The sequence below is a fragment of the Myotis yumanensis genome, unplaced genomic scaffold (genome assembly GCF_028538775.1).
Source record: "Myotis yumanensis isolate MYYU_CA2020_CCGP unplaced genomic scaffold, mMyoYum1.0.hap1 SCAF_21, whole genome shotgun sequence".
Taxonomy (NCBI): domain Eukaryota; kingdom Metazoa; phylum Chordata; class Mammalia; order Chiroptera; family Vespertilionidae; genus Myotis; species Myotis yumanensis.
The window spans coordinates 12014757-12042249 of record NW_027223772.1 but is presented as its reverse complement, the minus strand read 5'-3'; the positions used below and the strand labels follow the sequence as shown (position 1 = coordinate 12042249).

General features: G+C 41.8%; 1 protein-coding gene across 1 annotated transcript; it reads left to right on the top strand.

The window, feature by feature from the left end:
- The first annotated feature begins 1288 nt into the window (after nucleotides 1-1288).
- Nucleotides 1289-26726, top strand: LOC138998956 (ubiquitin-ribosomal protein eL40 fusion protein-like). The gene is made up of 3 exons (XM_070400990.1): nucleotides 1289-1378; nucleotides 26348-26450; nucleotides 26533-26726. Exons 1-3 carry the CDS (start codon nucleotides 1289-1291, stop codon nucleotides 26724-26726), a joined length of 387 nt encoding a protein of 128 aa, XP_070257091.1.
- The last annotated feature ends 767 nt before the right edge of the window (nucleotides 26727-27493 follow it).

The window sequence follows — 27493 nt, the reverse complement described above, 5'->3', positions numbered from 1 at the left end:
CCCCACCCCCACATCCTGCTTGCTTTGGGGAAATTTAGCAACTGAACTGACCGCCCAGGTTTCCTTTCTTATTGAATTAAAGCCATGCTTAATAGACTAACAATAAACACATTAAACTAAATACAATGACAGATCAACAAGACTAAAGAAATCAAAGATCTTCTCCTATTCCGCTCTCCACAGCATTGACTGGCCTTTAAAGTTATTTCAGCTCAAATCTGCCTGTCCAAAGGCATCCTTATGGTAATTGTTCAACATGGCATCAGAGAGTTCCCTGGCGAGAGGATTAACAGCTCCATCCTCTCTAGCTGCCAAGTCTTTCCACACTAGAAGCAGAACAAGACCCCACATAGTTAGATGACAATGGCACTCCTTTTCCTTGAGACTGATTTAAGAAAGTATCTTTCGACATTTTAATTTCTTCATCCTTGATCCTGGAAGCTAAAAATTTACAACGATATTTTTGCCTTTTGGTTGAATCCTTCCCCATTATAGCCTGGCTTGAAACAAAAGACTTTCCCACCCACTCTGGTTCTGGAAATCCAAAGCTTGGCACAGGCTTTATACACCAAGTGAACCTCCCCACCAAATTTTCAGTGACCCCACCTCTACCAGTGACCCATCACCTCCCAGGTGAATTTACTTTCTTCCCTCAGGTGAAATCTTCTTCTCCAGATGTCCCAGTTTCAGGCTCCATAAATGCTGGGGTCTTTTCTGCAGCTGCAAAGGTTCAGGAATCTGGAAAAGGGCTATGATGTAAATTAATAAACTACACATGAAATATAAATTTGGAAGGCATGGGGGAACCAGGGGAGGCTTCACTTTCTAGTGAAGTGGGCTCTCTGAATCTCCGGACCCACCGCTTTGTATTTGCTGGAAAACACACAGGCCCTTTAGGAATGCAAACAGGTAAAGTTCAATAAACAGGAAAACATGATCAGGTTAGGGGATATTCCTTCAGCTATTCTGCCAGCAGCAGGTAAACAGGAAAAGATGATCAGGTTAGGTAAAATGCCTACAGCTGTTTCAGCGCCAGGTAATAACATATGCAGATTTTCAGCCCTGCTGAAGCCCCAAGATCCACCAGCCTTCTGATGAACTTCTTGCTTAATTCTGACCTGCTGGAATTTTCTTCCAGCAGGTTACTAAGACCCCATGCACAGATGCTGACACTGCAGTTCTGCCCCTAGTCCTCCCTGGGTTCCCTGTGCCAACAGTGCCCTCTATGCAGCTCCTTGCTCAGTCTTCAGCGTACAGCCTGGGGTCACCTGCTCTGTGATTCGGAAACATGGCTGGGTCAGCATTCTTCCAGGGCATGGGATACAGAATAATTGCCCCCAAACATGTCCACATCTTCATCTCAAGATCTTGTGACCAGGTACTTTATGTGGCAAAGGTATTTTGCAGATGTGGTTGAGTTGAGGTTCTTGAGATGGGGATTTTCCTGGATTACCTGAATGGATCCAATGTAACTCCAAGGGTCCTTATAATATGGAGGCAGGAGAGTCAGAGAAGCAGATGTGATGATGAAAGCCACGGTTGGAGTGATTCTTTCCAGAAGCTGGAAACAGCAAGAAAATGGATTCACCCCTGTGCCGGAAGCCAATTCCAGCATGTCATAATTGCAAGGTTTCATCGAAAGGTTGATGAAACTTGGGGACTCAACAAGGGCTGAGTCACATATGTTATTGCCTGTTGGGAATGGCTGAGGGCATTATCCCAAACCTGAAAAAGATGCATTAAAATCATTGCTTGCTGCCAGACAGCTCAGGGCATCTTAATCTACATGTTATTGCCTCCTACTGGTTAAACACCTGAACAGCCTGAATAGGCTAATTCTGCCCATTCTGACAATGGACTGTGTATAGGAAACCTGACCCTTTCAAGTGTATATCTCTGCCTCGCCTCAGGACAATTTGTGTTAATAAAAAGCATGGGGTCCTGAGATGAGGAGATCTTAGTTTCTTTAGCTGGGCTCCTCTGAACCCCGAATGCCTTTCAAAATTATATTTCGTCTCTGGACCCTTTATTAAGTTACACACAGCCCCTTCTCTAGATTGCTGAACACTTCTAGATGCTGGAACAAGACCCCTGGGACCCCTGGCAGGAGCCAGCCCTGCTGACAACTTGATGATAGCCCCTTGAAACCAATCTCACACCTTCAGAATGATAATTGTGTGTTGTTTACGTCAGTGAGTTTCTGGTAATCTGTTACTAATAATAGGAAACTAGCACAGGGGAAAAGCTAGAGCTGGACTCAGCACCATCTTCCCTGTTGTTTGCTAAAGGGGCAATTGCCCATTTTCTTAAGTCATAGCTCCATCATATTTGATATCTTTGAAAAGGTTAGTGAGTGTCTGCCAAATTCAGTCAACAGCAACATGCCTGAATGTTCAAAATCTGTACTAGTCCACAGGCTTATCATGGTGGTCAGATGTCTCCTCCTAACCCAGAAATACCTTTGAAGGTCACTGTTACACCTGCCAATGATCTTTCTCAATGTGAAAGTGACCAAAAACCTTCCAAGCACACACTTGCCAACCAGAATGAGAGCAGGAGGAGGTGGTGTGGTCCTTCCAACTCATGGAAGTCTCAGGGCTGAGTAAGGTCTGCGGTGGTGTCTTGTCTGTGGCTACCTTCTCATGTTTCTCTAGATGGCAGTGAAGGACAGAGGGCTCAGACTGCCCTACTCATTTTCAGTGAGCAGAGCTGCAGGTGTTGCCATAGAAAACGTGAAATGCAAAGAGATTAAGCAATCAATCCAGTTTCAGAATTAATTTCTTGAGTGATATTTGGTCATTGGGGGACAGTTACTGCAGGGTTTATCAAATATCAGGATTATCTGCACCAGGTGTTCTTAAAGTATAAACTTGTTAGACATGCAAATCCTCAGGCCCTTCTCTGGACCTAAGTGTCAGGGCCAGCCTGACAGGTTGAGCCAGGCTGAGGTAGGGAGGTGGGAATTGAGAATAGAAAGAAAGACAGGAGAGCGGGATCGGGAGGACTACAGCTCAATCGAGGAACTGCAGCAAGTTTATTAACCACACAATGCTTTTTATACACAAGACACTCAATAGGAGGTCTGTCAAGAGGAATGTATTCTTTGTTCCTCTTAATCTCTAAGGAAGGGACAGAGCAGAAGGACAAATTCTCAGTACAGCAAATCTCAGTAAATAGTTACAGACTTCTTGATAAACCATGAAAGGCTGTTCTCATTCTACAAAGGTTGCTCTCATTCTACTGATAACCGCCATGCAAACAAGTCTGGGAAAACTGTGTGGGTAAGGGTCCCAGCCTTGCTAGCCCCTTCAGGTGTAAGGACCATGTCAGCTTACACCTGGTCTCCAACACGTAAGCATTATAGACTGAGAGTCTGTGTCTGCAAAATTTTTATTTTGAAGCCCTTACCCAAATGTGATGGAGGTGGAGCTTTGGGGAAGAGATTAGGTTATGAGGGTGGAGCGCTCATGAATGGGATTAGTGCCATTATAAAACAGTGCTCTCACCTCTTCCACCATGTGAGGACACAGTGAGATGATGGTGGTCTGCAACCCAACCATGCCGCCACTCTGGCCTCAGACTTCCAGCCTCCAGAGCTGGGAGAAATAAGTTTCTGTTGCTTGAGCCCCCCAGTGTGTGGTACTTTGTTACAGCAGCCCAAGCTGTCTGAGACACTGCTCGTCCCCAAACACCCAGCACCCGTCTTCCTAGCCCTGGTGATGTGGTGCACATTCAGGTCTGAACACTGACCTGTACTATTCTGCTGGACACCCCCTTGCAGCACCATGTAGCCATGGAGCCCTGCCTGTACCCTCTCGGTGACAAGGGCTCGCTAACCTCTATTAGGCTTGGTCATCAAAAGCTCATTCTTGTTTCGAATCAAGGCCTGTCCCTGGATCCAAAACCCACAGGCTCCATTCTGCCTCTGGGAAGCACTTAGACCAGCGGTTCTCAACCTGTGGGTCGCCACCCCTTTGGGGGTCAAATGACCCTTTCACAGGGGTCACCTAAGACCATCAGAAAACACATATATAATTACATATTGTTTTGTGATTAATCACTATGCTTTATGTTCAATTTATAACAATGAAATTGGGGGGTCACCACAACATGAGGAACTGTATTAAAGGGTCGCGGCATTAGGAAAGTTGAGAACCACTGAATTAGACAATGCATCTATCCCACTGATATCCTTCCTTTTATCACAGAACTCTGGGCTCTGGGGTTGCTCTGGTGGCCACTGGCTCTGTCTGAGTAGCAGAACATTCTTGATGGCTCATGCAGTCCCCTGTGGGGAACACAGCAGCACCTGGCAGATCCAGGTCCAGGAGCTGCCAAGGCAGCCAGAGGCCCAGCATGGATGCTGTGCGAGCTTCTTGCCTCATTGCCCGGCACCTCTGCAGTGTCCAACAGTCAGAGCAGGGACATGGGCCACCAGCATGGCTGCCTTTTCCCAGGACACAACACTCCAAGGGAACTTTGTTGCCCTGCCATCACTCACTCTCACTCAGGTTGGCATGTCCTGGTGCTTACAGAGTTGCACCCTCAGAGTTACATGATTATGTGTGTAAAAGCACATTGTGTATGTAACATACTGCAATTATACATTCCTAAGGATGGAGTGGAGTAGAGGGAGAAGGCTTCTTGGAAGGGCTGGGTATATCTGAAAAGCTGCCCAGAGAGTACATAGATACATTTCAGGATTGAGGGAAGAGGGTGGGAGACATGATGCTAGGAACACAGGCAGGGCAAGATCATGAAACACTTTGCATGTCACCCTAAGGAGTTTGGATTTTTGAAGGATGTGGAAGCAAAGAAGGCATGTGAAGAGGGAGTGGAATGACCAGAGGTGTAGTGTGGAATGCTTCCTGGGAGGACAGTACAGAGGACTGAAGCGGTTGGATGAGGCTGAGCGATCACTCAGGAGGCAGGTGTAGTCACTGGCCAAATGAGGACTCAGATTAGGGCGGCCATACTGTAAGTGGAAGAGAGCATGTTAACCCAGGTGGTTCTGAGGAGGTGGAGTCCACAAGATGGATGGCCAATGAGCAGGGAGAAAAAGGAAGGATAGAGGATGCATCCTGGTTGCTAATCTGGGCTGATGGATCAAAGGTAGTTCTATGGACTCATCTGGAAGGAGAAGCAGTTTGGTGAAAGAGCAAGAATCCAGTTTTAGAATGTTCAGTTGTAGATACCTGTGGGATAAGGCAAGTACAGGTGTCTAATAGACTGTTAAATATAGTGTTGGGAACACAGGAGGGAGGTGTGGGATGGAGATAAATGGAAGCTACTCTTAGTGTGATACTAGGGTCACTGCTTTATAGCTGGTATAAAAGATATTCTAGATCCAGGCTTCTTCAAACTCACCCTCTTCATTCCTCAGGGTTTTTAATAAAAGAAAACCAAATAAGAAATCCCAATTTTAAGAACATATTCCTAAAGGTCTTTAAACAGATTAAATCTTCATCTGGCACAGCTAGTTTGAATGTGATCAGATCCATAATGATCTATGCTAAGAATACTGCTGCGAGACACACTTTTCCAGGATGGGCACTCCTCAGTGGTGTGCCCAGTGTCACAACAACACTTGCAGTCAAGGGTATCCGTCCACATCCAACCTACCTCTCTCGCCATGTACCCTCACTGCTTTTGGCAATTATCCTCATTAGAAAGTTTAATTTCTTGCCATCAGCTGACACAATAACACTTTTTAACTTTAAACCTGTGATTAGACTATTCCAAACAAATAGATGAAAAATAAAAAATGTAGTTGTCAAAATGTTCCAAATATAACCAACAATGAACATTATTGGTTCCCCACACCTTAGAACAGAGACCTAAGCAATTTAAAAGGCCCAAGAGGCCCTGCCTAGTCTGGTCCCCACCTCCTTCTGTACTGCAGTGTACGCCTTTGCCCAGTGCCCACTCCTCATCTGCCATATGGGCATATTTGGGAGGCACCAGGCCCTTTTTTCACTAACTGCTTCTTTATAATGACTGCAAATAAACTGAAATACAATGTAAAGTCAAGGGCAGAAATCGGGTCATTTCCTCTCTTTTGGGTCTTGGTTTCTTCATCTATAAAAGAAGAAGGTTGAACTCAATCAGGGTTAGACTCCCAAGAATGAGATCCCAGGGACCCTCCGTGATATGAATGGGGATCAATAAGATGATAAAATGGAACTTTTGCTCACAAAAGGGCTATAGAATAAACATTTACTAAGTGCCCACATATGAAGTTCATGCTTTTTCACAGTTACTTAAGTAGGTGCTACTATACTGATTTTACCATTTCCATTTTCTGACAAGAAAATAGTCCATGGAGAAGTGAAATGATTTTTTAAGGCAGAGCTATGGTTTTACAAGGCTAAATAAAACAAAAAAAAATATCTCCCCCCCTTGTTTGCTTGTATTTTTAAATTTATTTTTAAAAATTTAATATAGTTGGTATATGATATATATACCTTACAATGTGATCACCATACTTATTGTAGTGGTTATCTGTTACTGTTTGTTTTTTTTGCTTTTAAATAGTATTATATCAACTTAATAATGCAACCAAGATTATCCGGATAATAGAGTGTGCTGGGGGAGGGGGGGAGAGGAAAAATAATTGCATTTTGATTGACAGATACCTTTCAAAATACGACCCATAGGGGAAGGCAAATTATCATATGTATCTTTCTCAATAAAGTTTGGAACCTATGTTACAGTTGTATTTTAAAGCAGAGATCTTCCATATAAAAAAATACCTACTAGGACTCTAAGAAAACTTGTTGACACACAATATGTGCATTGATAATTAACTACCAAAGGTGGCGCAATCCACAGTAAAAGAAATGAGATCAGTCCAAGACTGAAATTTTAACTTTTGTTTTCTCCACTTAAAGCATGCTTTATCCTTTAGAAATTTAACCTTGATTTTTAAATTTATTTATAGAATTGTATTACATGAATGTGTTTATTTATTTGGCCTGAAATCCCTCCCACCTCCCTTCACTGGGTAACTCACATTTACCTTTAGTTATCACCTAAATATTACTTCCTGAGAATCTCACCTCCCTGGACTAGGTTAATTTCCTGAGACCACACTTCTAGATAATATTGCCCTTGGCCATCAGGCTACTTTACACTCTTGAAATGTCTAAATTCTACATTTTACGCCTCATATAAGGCAAGGAACCACATTGATCCATTTGCAGCTCAAACCTAGAGGTCAGTCCAGTTTCTGAGTCATAGTAGTCAGTCAAAAATTAACATTTGTTCAATAAATAAATGAACGGTAAACTACATAGTAGAAAAAGATGTAACCTATAAGGTTTCTTCCAGATTGAAACTTAAAAGATTTCAGAGGGAAAATATCTTCCCACCAGAAACAAAAGATTGACCAACCAAGTTTTCATCTTGTCTGATCTTTAATTCTAAATAATGGTGGTAGAAAATTAGCACTGCTTAGCAACCACCTTAATAATTCTTCAGTTAGTCTCACACTATTACCCATAATTGTTGTGTAATTTAACTAACAACTCCCAGAGCAGGTGTCTGGAGTCACAGTCAAGCCTCTGGGCTGATGAGAATAGCTTGCATCTAGTGTGGAGAGGGGATTTCCTCCAAGCTCACCTGGCAAAGGAAGGACTTTTGTCAGGAACAAGGGCTTTCAATGCAAATGCATCAGGAGAAGAGCTCTCAGACCAGGAGGCACTGTGCTTTGAGGCCACTCGGGTTTAGTGTGTGCAAAAAGCTTGAGCACAACCCATCAGAGATTTGATCTAATCTCTGCTCTTTTTTTATGTGTGTTAATTCAATTTACCTCAAGTTAAGTTTAATCTGACACTGAGCATCTGCTGTGTGCAAAAAATTGTGCTGAGTGACTTGTGATGTCAAGATGTGAAAGGCTGAACTCTGGCCCTGGAGCTGTTTGCAATTCAGCAATTCTGATTCCAGCCCTGTAGATGAGGAGAGATTCAGTGTGCGCTTACTGAACTGATAATTCTAACCAGCGAAGGTAAAGTTCAACAAAACTATCCCCCAGAAGGCACAGGCACAAGATTCGGAATGAAGGAGCAGTGATGATGTGGGCTGAAAGTTAGAGAAATGATGTCAGGTCAGAACACAGGCACCCTAACCCTTCCTGCTTCTCCACCCCACGTGGTCCAGCAACAATCTCCCAACTAACAGTTCCTCTGAATGAATACCCACCTGGGATTTAGTTTCACAAGTGTGATCCACCTTCTGCACGTGCTGTGGCCTCTGGGCTGCTCTAGCCCTACCTGCCTGGGAAACTACTTACCTTCAAAATGCAGCCCAGGCTCATAGATGCCTCCCTCCCCCTCAGGAGCTTCAGATCACTTTGTCATCACAGCTCTTTCAGGAGGACATCACATTCAGGCTGCATCTCATTCCCACAGCTCCTCCCGGAGCTGTAGGATGCTGGAGGGCAACCTGCCTCCAGGTGCTCCTTGGCGTCTGCCACAAAGAGGGGGCCCTCCGCAGTTAGAAACTCTTTCTCTTCCCTGTATGTCCACTGATGTGGCCCTAAAATACAGATTACTTTCATGGGAAACTGACCTAGAAGATCCCAGGAGGCCATAAGATGACTAGAAACATTATTAGACTGAGTACTATTCTCTTTCATTGGTACACTTTCTCAAGATTGAAGAGCTTCCATATGCATTATTTTCTTTCAGTCCTTACAAAAACACTGATTTAAGAACCTTAGAATCATCTGAGGTAGAAGGAACCTTAAAGATCATATGTAACTCTTTCAAACAAAAACGAAGAACAAAGGTTAAAATATTTGCTCCTAGTCTTGAGATTTAACAAGAAAAATAGTTTTCTACTGCAGCAAAGCAAATTACCACCAACTCAGTCGCTTAAGACAATACTCATTTATTAGCTCACGGTTTGGGTCAGAAGCCTGGCGCTATGTGCCTGGTTCCCTGCTCAGGGTTTCAAAAGGCTGAAATTCAGGCATCAGTTGGGCTGCGTTCCCACCTAGAGGCACTGGGAAGGGCCACTCCCAAGCTCAGTTCTCTCACTTGCTGGACCAAAGACATCTTTCCTTGCTGACTGCTGGCTCTTGGCTGCTGGAAGCCACTCTGTCCTTTCCACATGGCTGCCTCCACCTTCACGCCAAAAACAGTGCATCAGATCCTTCCCATACTTCAAATCTCTGACTTCTGCTGCTGCTACCAGCTAGAGGAAATTCTCCGCCTCTGACAGTCTGGCGTAATTAGGTTAGGCCCAGTAGGGTTCTCTCTTTTTCTTACCATCAACTGTACCAAGTAATATAACCTAATTACAACAGTAAAGCCCATCAGATTCAGTCCCAAGGACTATACAGGGTTTGTCCATGGAGGTGGAATGGGAGGGGAATTCTTAGAAGCAAGTTAGAGTCCTGCCTCCACACAAGGGCCTGAGCATCACACAGACATGGGGCTGACACCAGCTCCACCTCATGCCATCTCTGCAGTTCACAGTATCATTACATTTGAGCCCCTGTTTCTTCATCTGTAGGATGAGAACAGTAGACACGCCACAGGGGTTTTGTAAGGGGTAATGAGAAGGACATAAAAAGTGGTTTTCAGGTGTAAGACACTACCTGGCAGGGTTTAGTTGAAGGAGTATGTACAGGTGTGGCACCACTAGACTCAAAGTACTTAAAGTTAAAGGAAAATTTGTCTCTTCCAACCTGCCAGACCAGGACTTCCTCTCCTGCAGTGAGCCATTCTTTGTCACAATGAGATGGAATTTAAGGCACCAAGAAATGAAGAGCAGCCACAGGGCTTCAGACAGCCCTTTCTTCCTACGAGAACACTGAGCTGCCTCGGCTGGATTGACCAGACAGCCCTGGAGCCCCAAACAGCGATGGTTCACCCATGAGAGTTGGGCTTAACTCAGAGGACAGTCTACTGATTGGAGCAGGCACAGTGGAGATTACCAGGCAGATGTTTTTGCAGGAATGACAGCCTGGCTACCCTGCCCTGTTCTTGAACGTTCCTTAGGGCAGAAATTGTGAGTTATGATAACAAATAATCATAACTCTCTTAACTTACAACACCAAGGGGAACTTCTCCATTGTCCAAAAGAAACACTGAAAGCCAGCAAGCACACACATCTGTGGGAGCCCCATTCTCTCTTCCTTCAGTGTGGCTTAATTCCTGAGACAGGAGCACACAGACGTTCATTTAACTTGCTTAGGATGATAGTTACATATATTAATCATAATTTCCATGTCAGCAGAAGAAATCATTATGTGATGATCTCCTCAATCCTTTCTTGCTAAATACATAAGAAGAGAGCACAACACTTGACACATAATAGATATTTCAAAAATGTAGTCGCTGAGTGAACAAATTAATAAAACAGTGAGCAGGAACCCAGTTCTCCTATCCTTCATCCACCAGCCTTTCCAGTACACTCTGATTTCTACTATACTGACATGGTGGCTGCCTTTTGAACAGGTTTAATAAGCAGTAGTAAGGCTCTAGCTGAGCTTGAACATGCCAGCTCTCACAGCCACTAGCCAATTCCAAGCCTGCCTGGAAAGAGCTGTGCAGCTGGGGAAGTGAGCAGCTCATTGACCATCTGTCATCTTCCTTCTCAGGGGAGCTGAGTAAAGGAATTGGGAAGGTTAATGAGTCCTCCCTAGCTCATGTGACTTGCACAATCTGTGGGAGTAGGCCTTGTCCATTTGGGAAGATAAACACCTACCTGAAATGCCTGGAGTATACACATGCCTATACAATGATTAGAGTTTTCTTGCCATAGTGATCTGTGAATGTTTTAGAGGCTCTGAAGGGATACGGGAAAACTACTTGGGCATTGTAATCAGACAGTGCAGGGTTTGAAACCTTGATTTCTCCACTTAATTGAATAACTTTCGTTCCTCTCTGAGCTTCTGTTTCTTCACGTACAAAATGAGAATACTAATATTTTATCCTGTGGGGATATCATGAGTACTAAATGAACTGAGTGTGTACAGCATTTAATGTAGAAACGGGCATCCATTAAAGGGGCTACTCTGATTGTTGGCATGTAGGTAACTAACCTTCCTCTTGAATGCCCATGTGTTTGTTTCTTCAAATCATCCAATCATTTAGTCCATAAACATTCACTAAGTGCCTAACTTGCCAGTCACTGTGCGAAGTGATGGGGTTGAAACAAGTAGGAGGACTGGTCAGGGGAAGGGGTTGGAAATTAGCATTTACTGAGAGCCCACATTAAGCCTGCTCTGTGCTAAGAGCTAGGAATCTCAGGAAAACAAGTCAAGAGCATTCTAATTTAATACCTGCTTCCGCTTCTTCATTTCATGCTTTCCTTCATGTAAGAGACATCAAAGCTCACAAAAGCTCCTTTGGTTGTCTGGTGACCAGAATTTCCATTGGACCGGTCTTCTCTGAATTTCACTGTGGAAAAAGAGTGAGGAAACTTACACTCCAGCCAGGGCCAAGCTCAGTCTCAGCTGCCACTACTCCCTAGACATCTTTGGTTTCCCACTCACAGCCATGAATAACTGCGTTCTCAACAGAAACCTCGGTGCCCTTGAACTCAACATGATTGCTTTCTACAGTAATTGTGTTGTAGCAAGATCATCCCGCCCTCTTAAGGGCTTTTGTTTTTTGTTTTAATCTTCATTGTTGGCAGAATTACATATGCCCCCTTCATTCCCCCATTGACCTCTTCTAGCCGACTCCGCCCTCCCTCCTCACGCATTCACCAACATATTGTCTGTGTCCATGGGTTATGCATATATGCATACAAGTTCTGTGGTTGATTTCTTCCCAACCACCACCTACCCACCCCTGCCGTCCCTCTGAGACAGGGTTGCTGCGACTGTTCGTGGTCTTTCTTGGTTCCAAATAAATTTTTGGAGTATTTGTTCTATATCTGTGAAATATGACATTGGTAATTTAACAGGGATTGCATTTAATCTACAGATTGATTTGGGTAGTATGGATATTTTAATGATGTTAATTCTACCAATCCATGAACATGGTATATTCCTCCACTTGTTTATATCTTCCTCTATCCCTTTTTGCAATGTCCTATAGTTTTCTAAGTACAAGTCTTTTACCTCCTTGGTTAAGTTTATTTCTAAGTATCTTCATTTCTTTGTTGCAATGGTAAATGGGATTGTTGATGTAGTTACTCTGAGAATTCATTATTGCTGTATAAAAATACCATTGATTTCTGGGTGTTAACTTTGTATCTGCTACATTGCTGAATCCACTTATTAAATCTAGCTTTTTGATGGAGTCTTTAGGGTTTTCTATGTACAATATCATGTCATCTGCGAATAATGAGTTTTACTTCCTCCTTTCCAGTTTGGATGCCTTTCACATTTTCTGCTTGTTGGATCACTGTGCCTAGTCCTTCCAGTGATATGTTGATTAAGAGTGGTAAAAGCAGATATCCCTCTCTTGTTCCTGTTCCTAGGGGAAATGATTTTAGTTTTTGATGTGGAGTATGATGTTGGCTGTAGGTTTGTCATATATGGCCTTTATTATGTTGAAGTATGATCCCTCTATTCCCACTTTGCTGAGAGTTTTTCTTTAAAACAAAAAATGAGTATTCTGTTTTGTCGAATGCTTTTTCTGCGTCTATTGATATGGTCATGTGATTTTTGTCCTTCAATTTGTTTATGTGATACATCACGTTTACTGATTTGTGAATATTGTACCAGCTTTGCATCCCTGAAATAAATCCCACTTGATCGTGGTGTATGATCTTTTCAATATATTGCTGTATTCGATTTGCTAATATTTTGTTGAGGATTTTTGCATCTATGTTCATCAGGGATATTGACTTGTAATTCTCTTTTTCTGAAGTGTCTTTATCTGGTTTTGGAATTAAGATAATGCTGGCCTAATAAAAATAAGTTGAAAGTGTCCCTTCCTCTTGGATTTTTGGGAATAGTTTGAGGAGCACAGGTGTTAGTTCTTTGAATGTTGGTTAAAACTCCTCTGTGAAGCCATCTGGACCAGGGCTATTGTTTGCTGGCAGTTTTTTTTTATTACTGCTTCAATTTCATCAATTATTATTGGCCTATTCAGATTTTTTGATTCATGCTTATTCAGTTTTGGAAGATTGTATTTTTCTAGGAACTTGTCCATTTCATTCACATTGTCCAGCTTATTGGCTCATAGTATTTTCTTACAATCCTTTGTATTTCTCTGACGTCATTTGTTACTTCACCACTTCATTTCTGACTTTATTTATTTGGGTCCTCTTTGTTTCTTGATGAGTCTGGCTAAAGGTTCATCAATATTGTTTATTTTTCTTAAAGAACCAGCTCTTGGTTATTATTTATTTGTTTGTTTGTTTATTTTTGTCTCTATGTCATTTGTTTTTGCACTAATATTTATTTCCTTCCTCCTACTTACTCTGGGCTCTTCTTGTTGTTCTCTAATTCTTTAAGTTGTTTAAGTTGTAGGGTTAAATAGTTTAATATTACTTTTTCTTGTTTTTTGGAGGTAGGCTTCTAGTAGGACTTGTTTTGGGTCCTAACATGTGGTCTATCTTGGTGAATGACCCATGTGTACTGGAGAATGTATAATCTGCAGCTTTGGGGTGAAATATTCTATAAGTATCAATTAAATCCATCTGATCCAGTGTGTCATTTAGGGTCACTATTTCCTTGTTAACTTTTTGTCTGGAAGATCTACCCAGTGAAGTCAGCAGGGTGTTAAAAATCCTCTACTATGACTGTATTGCTGTTGATCACTCCCTTAAAGTCTTCTTGAAGTTTTAAAAAATAGCCCTCACCGGTTTGGCTCAGTGGATAGGGCGTCAGCCTGCGGACTAAAGGGTCCCGGGTTCGATTCCGGTCAAGGGCATGTACCTTGGTGGCAGGCACATCCCCAGTGGGGGGTGTGCAGGAGGCAGCTGATCGGTGTTTCTCTCTCATCAGTGTTTCTGATTCTCTATCCCTCTCCCTTCCTCTCTGTAAAAATAAATATATATATATTTAGGTGCTTCTACAGTGGATGAATGTTTACCAAGGTTATATCCTCTTGTAAGATTGATTCCTTTAGTACTACGTAGTCACCTTTATTGTCTCTTGTTATAGCCTTCATTTTGAAATCTATTTTGTCAGATATGAGTATTGCTACCCAAGCTTTTTATTTTCCCATTCACTTCGAAAATTTATTTCCATCCCTTCACTCTCATTCCGTGTGAGTCTTTGTTCTGAGGTGGGTCTCTTGTAGACAGCACATATTTGGGTCATGTTCTCTTAGCCACTGACCTATCCTATGTCTTTTGATTGAGCATTTAATCCATTTACACTTAAGGTTATTATTGATAGATGCTTCTTTATTGCCATTTTAATTCTTATGCCTAAGTTTCTCTCTCTATTTCTTCTTCTCGTTATAGCAGTCCCTTTAGCATTTCTTGTAATGCTGGCTTGGTGGTGATGTACTACTTTAACCTTTTTTTTTTTTTTTTTGTCTGGGAAACTCTTTATTTCTCTATTTTGAATGACAGTCTTGCTGGATATAGTAATCTTGGGATCCTTGCTTTCCATTACTTTGAGTACTTCATGCCATTTCTTACTGGCCTGTAGAGTTTCTTATGAGAAATCAGGTGTCAGCCTTATGAGAGCTCCTTTGAGGGTAACAATTTGCTTTACACTTGCTGCCTTTAAGATTCTTTTTGTCTTTAAATTTTGACATTTTAATTATGATGTGTCTGGGCACGGGCCTTTTTGGGTTCCTCCTGCTTGGGACTCTCTGTGTCTCCTGAACTTGTATGACTTTTTCCTTCAATAGGTTAGGGAAGTTTTCTGCCATTATTTCTTCAATCACATTTAGTATTCCTTGCTCACTTACTTCACCTTCTGGCACTCCTAGGATGCAAATACTGTTATGTTCATGTCCCAGAGCTCCCTTAAGCTGTCCTGTTTGTTTTTTATTTTTTTCATCCTCACCCAAGAATATTTTTCCCTTGATTTTTTAGAGAGAGTGGAAAAGAGAGGAATACCCAGACAGAAATATCAATGTGAGAAAAACACACGTATTGGTTGTCTTCTGCATGCATCCCAACCAATTGTGTTTTTCTTTTTGATTCTCTGCCTGAGTGATATTTTTCTACCCTGTCTTCTAATTCACAGATCCAATCCACAGCTTCCCCTAATCTGCTGTGTATTTCTTTCACTGTGTTCTTTGTTAGTGCTATGCCATTCTTCATTTTTTATTGGTGTTTTTTCATAGTTACTATATCTTTTCTCATGCTGTTGAGCATCCTTGCCATCGTTATTCTGAACTGTATGTCTGGTAAATTTCTTATCTGCATTTTATTTAGCTCTTCTTCTGGAGAATTCTCTTATTCTTTCACTTGGGTTTTTTTTTTGTCTCCCTGCTTTGGCTGCCTTTTTGTGTTTGTACCTATGTATTAGGTAAAGCTGCTACAACTCCCAATCTCTAGTGCATGACAGTATCAGACACTGTTTCTGACTTCCCATGAGTAGCCCTCTTTGGAGCTACCAGCATTCCACAGCTTTTGGCTCCCTCTACTGGGGATGGGTGCCTTTAGAAAGAACCAAGATGTCTACTTTTCCTAGTGCCAGACCCCGAATAGGTCAGGCAAAGACTCAAAGCCTCCAGAGACCCACCTCTGCTTGCAGTCTGATTGTTATTCAATCTTGATTAACTTCAGGCTATGGACCACAGGGTGTGGTTTTCCAACAATGTGGGACAATTGCTTCTATCTGCAGGCTGATTATTATTCTCAGTCTCTTAATGGGCCTCAGAAACTCCACAGGGTGGGATAAGGATTTTTCCAATAGAGTGGGGCAATCACTCTTCCCCTCCCCAGGAAAAAGCTGCCTGGGTGGAAGAAGTCTGCTGGAGAAAGATATCCTCTGCATTATGAGGGAATGAGTCAACACAGGAGACCAGGGTGTCTATCTTCTGAGCTCTAATCCCAGAGCCCCCAACTCTGGCTTTTGGTCACATAGCTCCTGTCCTCGCTGCCCTCCTTCTGCCAGAGCCCAAGATGAGTGTCTGCACACCAAATTCTCTGCATTGGCCTTATAAGAGGGTACCTGCATTTCCAGCTGTCTCAACCCTGCGGCTTTTCACCGCCAGGTGTTATGTGGCCGTCTTTCTCAGTTCTGGTGCTCTGGGTTGGGGGGACCAGCTCAGAGTTCTTAGTGGGAACTCTACACCATTGAGATATCTCTCCAGAACTTCAGCTGATGTCTGTGGGAGACTGGCCAGCCCTTTTGCACCGCCACACTTTCTACCATTCTCTATGCTGTTCCCACTTTCTGTCCTTGGTTATCAGGGTTCTCTACAGCTAGTCTTCAGTTGATTATTCAGGATGGTTTTTCTGTATTTTAGTTGTAATTCCAGTTTGGTCCTGGAAGCATGTCTGTTTAGTTTCTGCTTACTCCTCGCTATTTTGGAATCTCCTTTTAAGGGCTTTTGTGGTTTGATGCTTGTCCCAGGTCCTCCTAGTCAATCATGTTCATTTATTCATGTTGTCAATTTCATCTATAAGTCATCTCAGAAGTCACGGGACTAGTGACATGTTTCCACAAAATTTCAGGAAAAAAGTGGATATTACTAGAAATAAAATTACTCAGAGAGCCATAAAACACTTGTCATGGTTTCACTAAACCAATCAACAAATCTCCAGCACAATACTTCATGAACAATTAACACTTAAATGTAAACGGACACTATAAGTATTTTCAAATCACAAATGCAGGAAACTTTTTACATCCCTTAGATGGGAAGATATTTCTAAGCATGACCTCAAAGGCAAAAAGCATTAAGAAAGAGACCAGAGAGAGAAACCAAGATGGTGGCATAGGTAAACACCGGAGATTGCTGCCTTGCACAGCCACTTCAAAAATACAACTAAAAGACGGAACGGACATCAACCAGAACCACAGGAAGGCTGGCTGAGTGGAAATTCTACAACTAGAAGGAAAGAGAAAAGCATACCGAGACTCAGAGGAGGTGCGGTGTGAAGTAAAACACAAAGGTGCGGAGGTGCATGCGGAGAGGGCTGGCGGCTGAGGACATGATTGTCTTTTTCAATCGGGAGGGAGTCTCACGCTCTGAGCTCCAGTTCCGGGTGAGTCTCTGGGGACCCAGACTCATATGGGAGAAACGGGACTGTCTGGCATCAGTCGGAACTCGAGGGCAGCTTTCTCTCAGAGGCGCTCCCAGCAATTGCCTGGGTCTCTGAGGGCAGGACTGACAGCAGCCATACTGCTCACTCCACCTGCCCTGTTGATCCCCTGGGACCCCGCCCTGCCCACACCCTGCAGGGAGGCTTTTGCATATGAAAGGCCTGGCCCTTTGTAATGTGAAAATTACTTAACAAACTGCAGCTGCCCCAAGGCCCCAGGGCAACCTGAATTGCTTCACAGCTGGCTTCTGCTGGGTAGCCTCAGGCAGGGGCTAGATTAGCACCTCCTTAGATCCAAGAGCCAGTGTACCCAGTGGTCAGAGTGGGACCATCCACTTACAACTCCTCAGATCCATAAGGGACACACTCAGGGGGCAGACTCAGTGAGCACCAAAGCCTCACTGAAGCAAGTCTTGCCGCAGAAGGATGTCTTCAGCACAGAAGTTCTCCCACCGTAGACACAGCTGATTCTCACAGCCAATTGGCCTGGAGGTCAATTCCTATCAGTGTTAACTACAACAATCAAGGCTTAACTACAACAAGACTGAGCACAAAGCCCACAAGCGGGTGCACCAAGGGTGTCTACCTCAGGTAATTCTCGAGGCTGAGCCACTGAGCCCTATAGGACACTTAGCACAGAAAGCCACTATATCGACACAGCAAAACATAAAAAATGCTGAGACAAAGAAACAGGACACAAATGACAGAAATGGAGGAAAGCAAACTACTGGATATAGAGTTCAAAACCACACTTTTAAGGATTTTCAAGAATTTTCTAGAAACCGCCAATAAACTTAAGGAGACCTACAAGAAATCTAATGAGACCCTCGAGGTTGTGATAAAGGACCAACTAGAAATTAAGCATACACTGACTGAAATAAAGAATGTTATACAGACTCCCAACAGCAGACCAGAGGATCACAAGAATCAAGTCAAAGATTTGAAATACAGAGAAGCAAAAAACACCCAACCGGAAAAGCAAAATGAAAAAAGAATCCAAAAAAACGAAGATAGCCTAAGGAGCCTCTGGGACAGCTTCAAGCGTACCAACATCCGAATTATAGGGGTGCCAGAAGAAGAGAGAGAGCAAGATATTGAAAACCTATTTGAAGAAATAATGACAGAAAACCACCCTACCTGGTGAAAGAAATAGACTTCCAAGTCCAGGAAGCGCAGAGAACCCCAAACAAAAGGAATCCAAAGAGGACCACACCAAGACACATCATCATTAAAATGCCAAGAGCAAAAGACAAAGAGAGACTCTTAAAAGCAGCAAGAGAAAGAAAGTCAGTTACCTACAAGGGAGTACCCATATGACTGTCAGCTGATTTCTCAACAGAAACGTTGCAGGCCAGAAGGGAGTGGCAAGAAATATTCAAAGTAATGAATACCAAGAACCTACAACCAAGATTACTTTATCCAGCAAAGCTATCATTCAGAATTGAAAGTCAGATAAAGAGCTTCACAGATAAGGAAAAGCTAAAGGAGTTCATCACCACCAAACCAGTATTATATGAAATGCTGAAAGGTATCCTTTAAGAAGAGGAAGAAGAAGAAAAAGGTAAAGATATAAAGTATGAACAACAAATACACATCTGTCAACAAGTGAATCTAAAAATCAAGTGAATAAATAATCTGATGAACAGGATGAACTGGTGATTACAATAGAATCAGGGCTATAGAAAGGAAGTGGACTGACTATTCTTGGGGGGGGGGAATGGGGTGTGGGGGATGTGGGAAGAGACTGGACAATAATCATGCACCTATGGATGAGGACAGTGGGGGGGGTGAGGGCGGAGGGTGGGGTGGGAACAGGGTGGAGGGGAGCTATGGGGGGGAAAAAAGAGGAACAACTGTAATAATCTGAACAGTAAAGATTTAATAAAAAAAAATAAAAAAGAAAGAGATCAATAGAATTGACTTATGTAAACTTTTATATGGCCAACAATGCCCCAAAATATTAGCATGCAAATTAGGAAAAATATTTGCAATCAACAGAGTCCTGAGCATATGAAGTACTTTTGCAATTGCAAAATGAGCAAAAGTCACGAAAAGACAATTCACAAACACATAGTTCAGTACCATTTAAAAATGTCTGACCTCACCAAAGAAATACAAATTAAGATAATGAAATATATTTTTTCACCAGTCAATTAGCAATACTTAAATTTATGGATAAAGCCAGTGTTTGAAAGTATGTACACAAACCAGCACTCTCATACATTCTTCCTGGAAGTATCATGGGATTAGATTTCTATTTTGCAATATGTAAAAAACTTTTAAAAGTGCATACCATTTGACTCAGCAATTCTACTTCTGGGCATTATCTAAGGAATTAATTGGAGAAGTCCCAAATATGTATTATAATAAAGAAAAGTAGAAAACATATCTAAAGAGAATAGTAAAATTATATTATAACCACACCATATATATAATATGCTACCATTAAACATGATAATAATTCTCCTTTGATGGCTTTGAAGAAGCTACCATGGTGTGAGAGGAGCTATGGAGAGGACCCCATGGCAATGAATGAAAGGGGCCTCTAAGAGCTGAGAGCAACCCACTGCTGACAGCTAGAAAACAGGAACCTCAGTTTCTAGCTGCAAGGAAATGAATCCTACCAATAACCTGAGGGAGCTTGAAAGCAGATGTTTCTCCAGTCAATTCTCTGATGAGATTGCAACCTGGCCAACACTGGATTTCAGTCTGGCAACAAAAATGCTTAAGTAATAAATATGTGTTGTTTTAAGCTGCTAATTTTGTGGTAATTTATATTGCAGAATTCTCTATGTTAAATAAAAAATAGTTTATAAAGATGATTATGATATGATCTTGTTTAAAATTTTTTATTTTTAAAAAAAATCTTTACTATTGAGAGTATTACTGATGCCCCCTCTTAATTACCCCCTTTATTGCCCCCATCTACCCAGGTCCAGCACCCCACCCCAGGCCTTCAACACCCTATTATCTGTGTTTATAGCTAATACATACCTATAATAATAAAAGCATAATATGCTAATTAGACCGGATGTCCTTCCGTCCTTCCGTCCTTCCAGACGAAGCCGAGGTGGGAAGGAAAGCCCAGGTTCCAGGTGCCTTCCAGTGGCCAGAGGGAAGGAAGGCCTACTCTTGCACAAATTTCATGCATCAGGCCTCTAGTATACATATAAGTTCTTTGGCTAATTTCTTCCCATCCTCCAACCCCCTTCACTCTGAGATTTGTCAGTCTGTTACATGTTTCCATGTGTCTGGTGGTTTTTTGTTTTTTTTTAGATTCAATTGTTGATAGATATGTATTTATTGCCATTTTATTGTTCATATTTTTAATTTTTTTTCTTCTTCTTAAAGACACTTCAACATTTCATGGAACACTGGTTTTGTGGTGATGGAGTCCTTTAGATTATTCTTGTCTGTGAAGCTCTTTATCTAATCTTCAATTCTAACTGATAGCCTTCCTGTGTAGGCTAGTCTTGGTTGTAGGTCCTTGCTTTTCATCACTTTGAATATTTCTTGCCACTCCCTTCTGGCCTGCAAGGTTTCTGTTAAGAAATCAGCTGACAATTGTATGGGCCCTCCCTTGTAGGTAACTAACTGCTTTTAAGATTCTCTCTTTGTCTTTAAACTTTGGCACTTTAATTATAATGTGTCTTTGTGTAGGCAACTTTGGGCTCTTCTTGTTTGGGACTCTCTGTGCTTTTTGGACTTATGAGTCTACTTCTTTCACCAGTTAGGGGAAGTTTTCTGTCACTATTTTTTCAAATAGGTTTTCAATTTCTTGCTCCCTCTCTTCTCCTTCCATCATCCCCATAATGCAAAGGTTGGTATGCTTGAAGTTGTCCCAGAGGTTCCTTACACTATCTTCATATTTCTTTGTATTATTTTGTTTTTTAAATATATGGTTTATTGATTTTAGAGAGGAAAGGAGAGGAATAGAGAGATAGAAACATCAATGAAAGAGACATCAATCGTCTGCCTCCTGCATGCCCCCTACTGGACATTGAGCCTGCCACCCAGGCATGTGCCCTAACTGGGAATTGAACTGGGGACTTCTTGATTCATAGGTCGACACTCAACCACTGAGCCACACCAGCTGGACTATCTTCATATTTTTGGATTCTTTTTTTCTTTTAGTTGTTCTCATAGGGAGTTTTTGCTTCCTCATATTCCAAATCACTGATTTGATTCTTGGCATCCTCTACTGTATTGTTGATTCCTTGTAAATTATTCATTTCAGTTAGTGGATCCTTAATTTCTGACTGGTCCTTTTTTATGTCATTGTTTTTACTAAGTTCCCCGAAGTTCTCACTATGTTCCCTAAAAGTACTCCCTAAGTTCCTTGAAGTTCTCATTAAGTTCCTTGAGCATCCTTGTAACCACTGTTTTAAACTGTATCTGGTAGTTTGCTTCCTTCTATTTCATTTAGTTCATTGTCTTGAGATTTCTTCTGTTCTTTCATTTGCAACATGTTTCCTTGTCTCTGCATTTTGGCTGCTTACCTGTGTTTGTTTCTATGTATTAGGTAGAACTACTATGTCTCTTGGAATTGGTAGAGTAGCCTGTTGCAATAGGTGTCCTGTACGGCCCAGTGGCTCAGCCTCCGCAGTCATCTGAGCTGGGCATTCTGGCTGTGCCCCTATGTGGGCTGTGTGCACTGTCTTGTTGTAGTTGAACTTTGATTGCTGTTGGTGTTACTGGGAGGAATTGACTCCCAGGTGAATCAGCTGTGAGGACCAGCTGCAACTACAGTGGGAGAACTGCTATGCAGGAGATGCCCCTGTGGAGCAAGACATGCTTCAGTGGGGCTTTGGTGCTCACCACGTCCATCCTTTGAGTGTGTCACTGGTGGATGTAGTCAAGTTGTAATCTGGCATGGTCTGAAGCTGACCATTAGGTGCACTGGTTCTGGGCCTCCCAGGGGGTACAATGTCAGCCACTGCCTGTGCCCTGCCTGAGGCCACCTGGCATGAGCTACAGAGTGACCTGCCGATGGCTGCTAATTATGTTGGGCTTGGAGGTGTCTAGGAGAGGCCAACCTATGAACCTTGCCAGGCTGTTGCTACTCCAGCGTCTGGGGCCACTTACCGAGAGGTATGGAAGCTGAGGCCAGCTGCTGCTTGTTTGAGAGATTTAAGGAAAGTCTGAAGCCTAAGCCAGGACTGTCCACTGCAAACAGCTTGGGTGGAGCTGCAAACTGGTGGGGCAGGGTCTCAGAGTATCACCAGGGAGGTGGGGTTAATAGTGTGGGCCAGGTTAGTGGATGCTCAGATATGGCTTCTGTCTGTTGGTTCTGTGCTGGGGGAGGGCTCTGATGAGGAACAATGACCTCTGCCAGCACTTTTGTCTGGGAGAAAGCTGGCCCCCACCTCCAGCCCTCCTACTGGTTTCTGATTTCCAGTCTTAAATCTAAGTCTTTAATCCAGTCTCAGTGTGGCTTCTTTAATTCTCTACTTACAGGGCTTCCATTCAGCCAGATTTCAGGTGGTTCTGAAAGATGGTTATTCTGTGGCTTAGTTGTAATTTTGATATCTGAAATCACACTTATGTTTAAATAAATATTCATAAATTTTTATCTAAATATATAGTTAATATACAATATTACTTTAGTTTTGGGTATATAACATAGTTATTCAACATTTGTATACCTAAGGAACAGATCATCACAATAAGTCTAGTAACCATATGGCACCATATATGGTTACTGTGATATTACTGACTATATTTCTTATACTGTGCATTATATTACCATAACTTATTTGATAACTGGAAATTTGTTCCTCTTATTCTTCATTTTTCCCCCTCCCCCCTACCCTCTTCCCCTCTGCCAACCATCAGTTTGTTCTTCATGTCTATGAATCTGTTTGTTTTGTTTTTTATTTGTTTTATCTTATAGATTCCACATGTAAGTGAAATTATCTGGTACTTCTCCTTCTCCATATGACTTATTTTACTTTGCATAATACTCTTCTAGGTCCATCCATGTTGTCACAATGGCAAGATTTCACTTCATTCTGTTTTATGGCTGAGTAATATTCCATTGCATATCCATCTATTGATGAACATTTACGTTGCTTCCAAAGCTTGGCTATTGATAATGATGTTGCAATGAACATAAGTGTGCAAATACCTTTCCAAATTAGTGTTTAGTTTTCTTCTGATAGATACCCAGAAGAGGAATTGCTGGGTCATATGGTAGTTCTATTTTAATTTTTTTAAGGAACCTCTATATTGGCTTCCATAATGGCTGTACCAGTTTGTAATCCCACCAACAGTGCATGAGGTTCCCTTTTCTACAAATCCTTGCCAACATTTGTTTATTGTCCTTTTGATACTAGCCAACCTGACAGGTGTGAGGTGATAGCTCACTGTGGTTTTGGTTTGCATTTCCCTCATAATTAGTGGTGTTGAGCATCTTTTTATGTGTCTCTTGGCCATCTGCATGTTTTCTTTGGAAAAATATCTACTCAGACCCTCTATCCATTTTTAATTAGATTTTTTATATTTTTGATATTGAGTTGTATGAGTTCCTTATATATTTTGGATATTAACCCCTTATTGGATGTGTCATTTTCAAATATTTTCTCCCATTCAGCAGGTCATCTTTTAGTTTTGTTGATAGTTTCCTTCCCTGTGCAAATGCTTTTTAATTTGGTGTAATCCCATTTGTTTATTTTTGCTTTTGTTGCCCTTGCTTGAGGAGACATATCCAAAAAGATATTTCTAAAACAAGTATCAAAGAGTTTACTGCCTATGTTTTCCTATAGGAGTTTTCTGATTAGCAGTCTTAAATGTAAGTCTTTAATTCCGTATTGAAATAAAAGTTCAGGATATGATTGATTATCCCAATAGTACTTACATCAGATATTAATAAGAAAACCAGTAATGTCCATTAAGTTTCATCAGTCATTTAGGTAAGTGTGTAGGCCCTTGAGCCCAATAGTACCCAGGGCACAGCTATGTCCTATAAGTAAGTCCCAAATGTTTGGGGTTAAAGTACACTTAATCCATTACTTTGTGTGCAGTTGGTGTTAGAAGGTGAAGCATGTTCAGCAGTAGCTTGAACCAGAGCAAACAAGTTGGAGCCACATGACCTTACAGTAGGATATTTTCAGTGATTTGAAACACTTCTGTGCTGTGTATTATTTTGAAACAACCACTGATGTTGGGGTTCCCTCTACTGCATGACAACAGCTATGGGGGTGGGGGAGGGTTTCTTTTATTCTTCTCTCTTCTTATTTCCAGTCTAAAGGATTTATAGGAATGCTCTATCAAACATTGGTTTACAAATCATGATTACCTGTCTTTTCCAAGCAATAACCCTATCAGGAGAATATAAACTCAGATATTTCTCTGGAGGTTATCTTTTTATTTCAATTATAGTTGACATTCAATATTATGTTAGTTTCAAGTGTAGAGCATAGTGGTTAGACATTCATATAGCTTATGCAGTGATCCTCCCATAAGTCTAGTAACACCCTGACATTGTACATAGTTTTTACAATATTACTGACTATATTCCTTATGCTGTACTTTTATCCCTGTGACTATTTTGTAACTGCCAATTTGTACTTTTTAAAAAATATACTTTTATTGGTTTCAGAGGTTGAAGGAGAGAAAGTGATAGAAACATCAATGATGAGAAAGAATCATTGATCGGCTGCCTCCTGCACTAGAGATCAAGCCCAAAGCCCAAGCACGTGCCCTGACCAGGAATTGAACCATGACCTCTTGGTTCCTAGGTCTATGCTCAACCACTGAGCCATGCCAGCCGGGTCAATTTGTACTTCTTAATCTCTTCCCCTTTTCATCCAGCTCCCTAGCCCCACACCGACCTGGCAAGCATCAGTTTGTTCTCTGTATCTATAAGTTTGTTTGTTAATATAGTTTTCTGGATTCCACAGATAAGTAAAATCACATGGTATTTGACTTTCTCTAACTTATTTCATTTTGCATAATACCATCGAGGTCCATCCATGTTGTCACAAATAGTAAGATTTCATTCTTCCTCATGGCTGAGTAATATTCCATAATACTACTATTATTTGTACCCCCTCTTCTTTATCCAAATCCTGCTCCATGGCATCAACCCCTGTACAACAGTGTGTCTGCTGTACTCACAGCCATTCCACACAGCTAATCAGCCTGAAAGCCAATACCTCCCCTTAACATACCAATAGCAATCAAGTCTCACCTGCAACAGAATGGCACACACAATCCACACAAGAGACACCCCTGGAGTACCTGGCACAGGTGACATGGAAGACTGCACCACTGGGACCAACAGGACACCTACAACATAAGGCCACTTTACCAACATCAGGAGATGGAACATATCTACCAAATACCCAAATACAAGGAAATACACAGAGAGAAGCAGCTAAAATGAGGAAACAAAGAAACATGACCCAAATGAAAAAAACAGGGGAAAAAATCCAGAGAAAGAATTCAACAAAACAGAGGCAAACAATCTACCATATGCAGAATTCAAAATACTTTGATTAGGATGCTCAAAGAACGTAGGAAAAACATAGATAAACTCAGAACATTAATAAAGAGATAGGATCTTTCTCTTCAATGAGGTGGCAGAGAAGCCTCCCCAGCAGATGCAGAGATGTAGATCTTTGTGAAGTGTGCAGAACCAGTTCAGCCAAGGGTTCAAAAGCCTGAGTGTTGGTGGTGAAAGGATGAAGAAATGACAAAGAGAATAAGCTGGGTCTAGGTCAGCCGTGGGCAAACTACGGCCCGCGGGCCGGATCCGGCCTGTTTGAAATGAATAAAACTAAAAAAAAAAAGACCATACCCTATAATGTAATGATGTTTACTTTGAATTTATATTAGTTCACACAAACACTCCATCCATGCTTTTGTTCCAGCCCTCCAGTCCAGTTTAAGAACCCATTGTGGCCCTCGACTCAAAAAAGTTTGCCCACCCCTGTTCTAGGTGGATCTTCCTGTGCCTGGCAAGCTGAGCCTTTATTTTATAGCCAGAGGTAAACAAGGTAGTGGTCACCATAGTTACAATGTTCTTGTGAGTTTCACTTGTTTTGGCAGCACTTGCTGCACCTCCCACAGCTCATTAGCTACCTAGGAAGGATCTAGGGAGCGTCATAAGGTCAAGCCTAATTATGCTAAGAGGACTGTGCCCTCTAAGCTGGGACTTGTTTGTGGCTTTGCCAACAGGTCAGTCCGAGGCTTAACCCTATAGCCGCGCCCTACAGTGAAGACCCTGACTGGCAAGGCCATCACCCTTGAGGTTGAGCTCAGTGATGCCATTGAGAAAGTCAAAGCTAAAATCCAAGAAAAGAAGGGCATCCCGCCTAACCAGCAGCATATGATTTTTGCTGGCATATAGCTAGAGGATGGTCACACTCTGACTACATTATTAGAAAAATACCACCTTGTACTTGATGCTTCATCTGTGGGATGGCATCATCGAACCCTCCTTCCACCAGCTTGCCCAGAAGTACAAATGCAACAAGATGATCTACCAAATGTGTTACAGTCAGTTGTATCCTCACGCTATCAACTGCCACAAAAATAAGTGCAGCCACCAAAACAACCTGTGCCCCAAGAAGGTTAAATAAGGCCCCTCCACCAGCTCCTCGACTGCAGGGAAGTCTTCTGCCTGAATCCCAGAACCTTGGGGCCTCAATAAAGTTACCCTTTCATTGACTAGAACAGTAAAGAAAATCAAAAGAAGAGATCGGGAACATAAAAATGGAGATGGGAAAAAAAAAAGAATCAATCAAATGAAGAATACAATAACTGAAATGAAGAATACATTCGAGTGAGTCTAGAGTAGATTACATGAAGCAGAGGATCAAATCAGCAATTTGGAAGACAAGGTAGCTGAAAATTGGAACAGCAATAAAGATATAAATTTTTTAAATGCTGATAGCTTAAGAGACTTCTGGGACAACATCAAGCATAACAACATTCAGATCACAGTGGTACCAGAAGAAGAAGAAAGTATAAGGGATTAAAACCTATTTACAGAGGTACGAATGAAAAATTTCTCTAACCTGGTGAAGGAAACAGACACACAAGTCCAGGAAGTGCAGAGTCCCAAAGAAGATGAACCCAAGAGGCCCACACCAAGATACATCATAAGTAAAATGGCAAAGGTTGATGACAAAGAGAGAATCTGAAATGCAGCAAGATAAGAACTACTACTTACCTGCAACAGAGCTCCCATAATCATCTGATTCCTTAGTAGAAACTTTGCAAGGTAGAAGGGACTGGCACCAAATATTCAAAGTGATGAAAAGCAAGGGCCTACTGGTATATCAAGATTACTCTACTCAGCAGGGCTATCACTTAGAATAGGAGGAGAGATATGAGCTTTTCAGAA

What these genes read in the sequence shown, in the direction of transcription:
- LOC138998956 (XM_070400990.1), top strand. Translation starts at nt 1,289, where the DNA reads ATGGCTGGGTCAGCATTCTTCCAGGGCATGGGATACAGAATAATTGCC. An exon ending in TCTCAAGATCTTGTGACCAG is followed by an intron (nt 1,379 to 26,347) that starts GTACTTTATGTG and finishes TTAACCCTATAG; the next exon opens with CCGCGCCCTACAGTGAAGAC. An exon ending in TAAAATCCAAGAAAAGAAGG is followed by an intron (nt 26,451 to 26,532) that starts GCATCCCGCCTA and finishes ATTATTAGAAAA; the next exon opens with ATACCACCTTGTACTTGATG.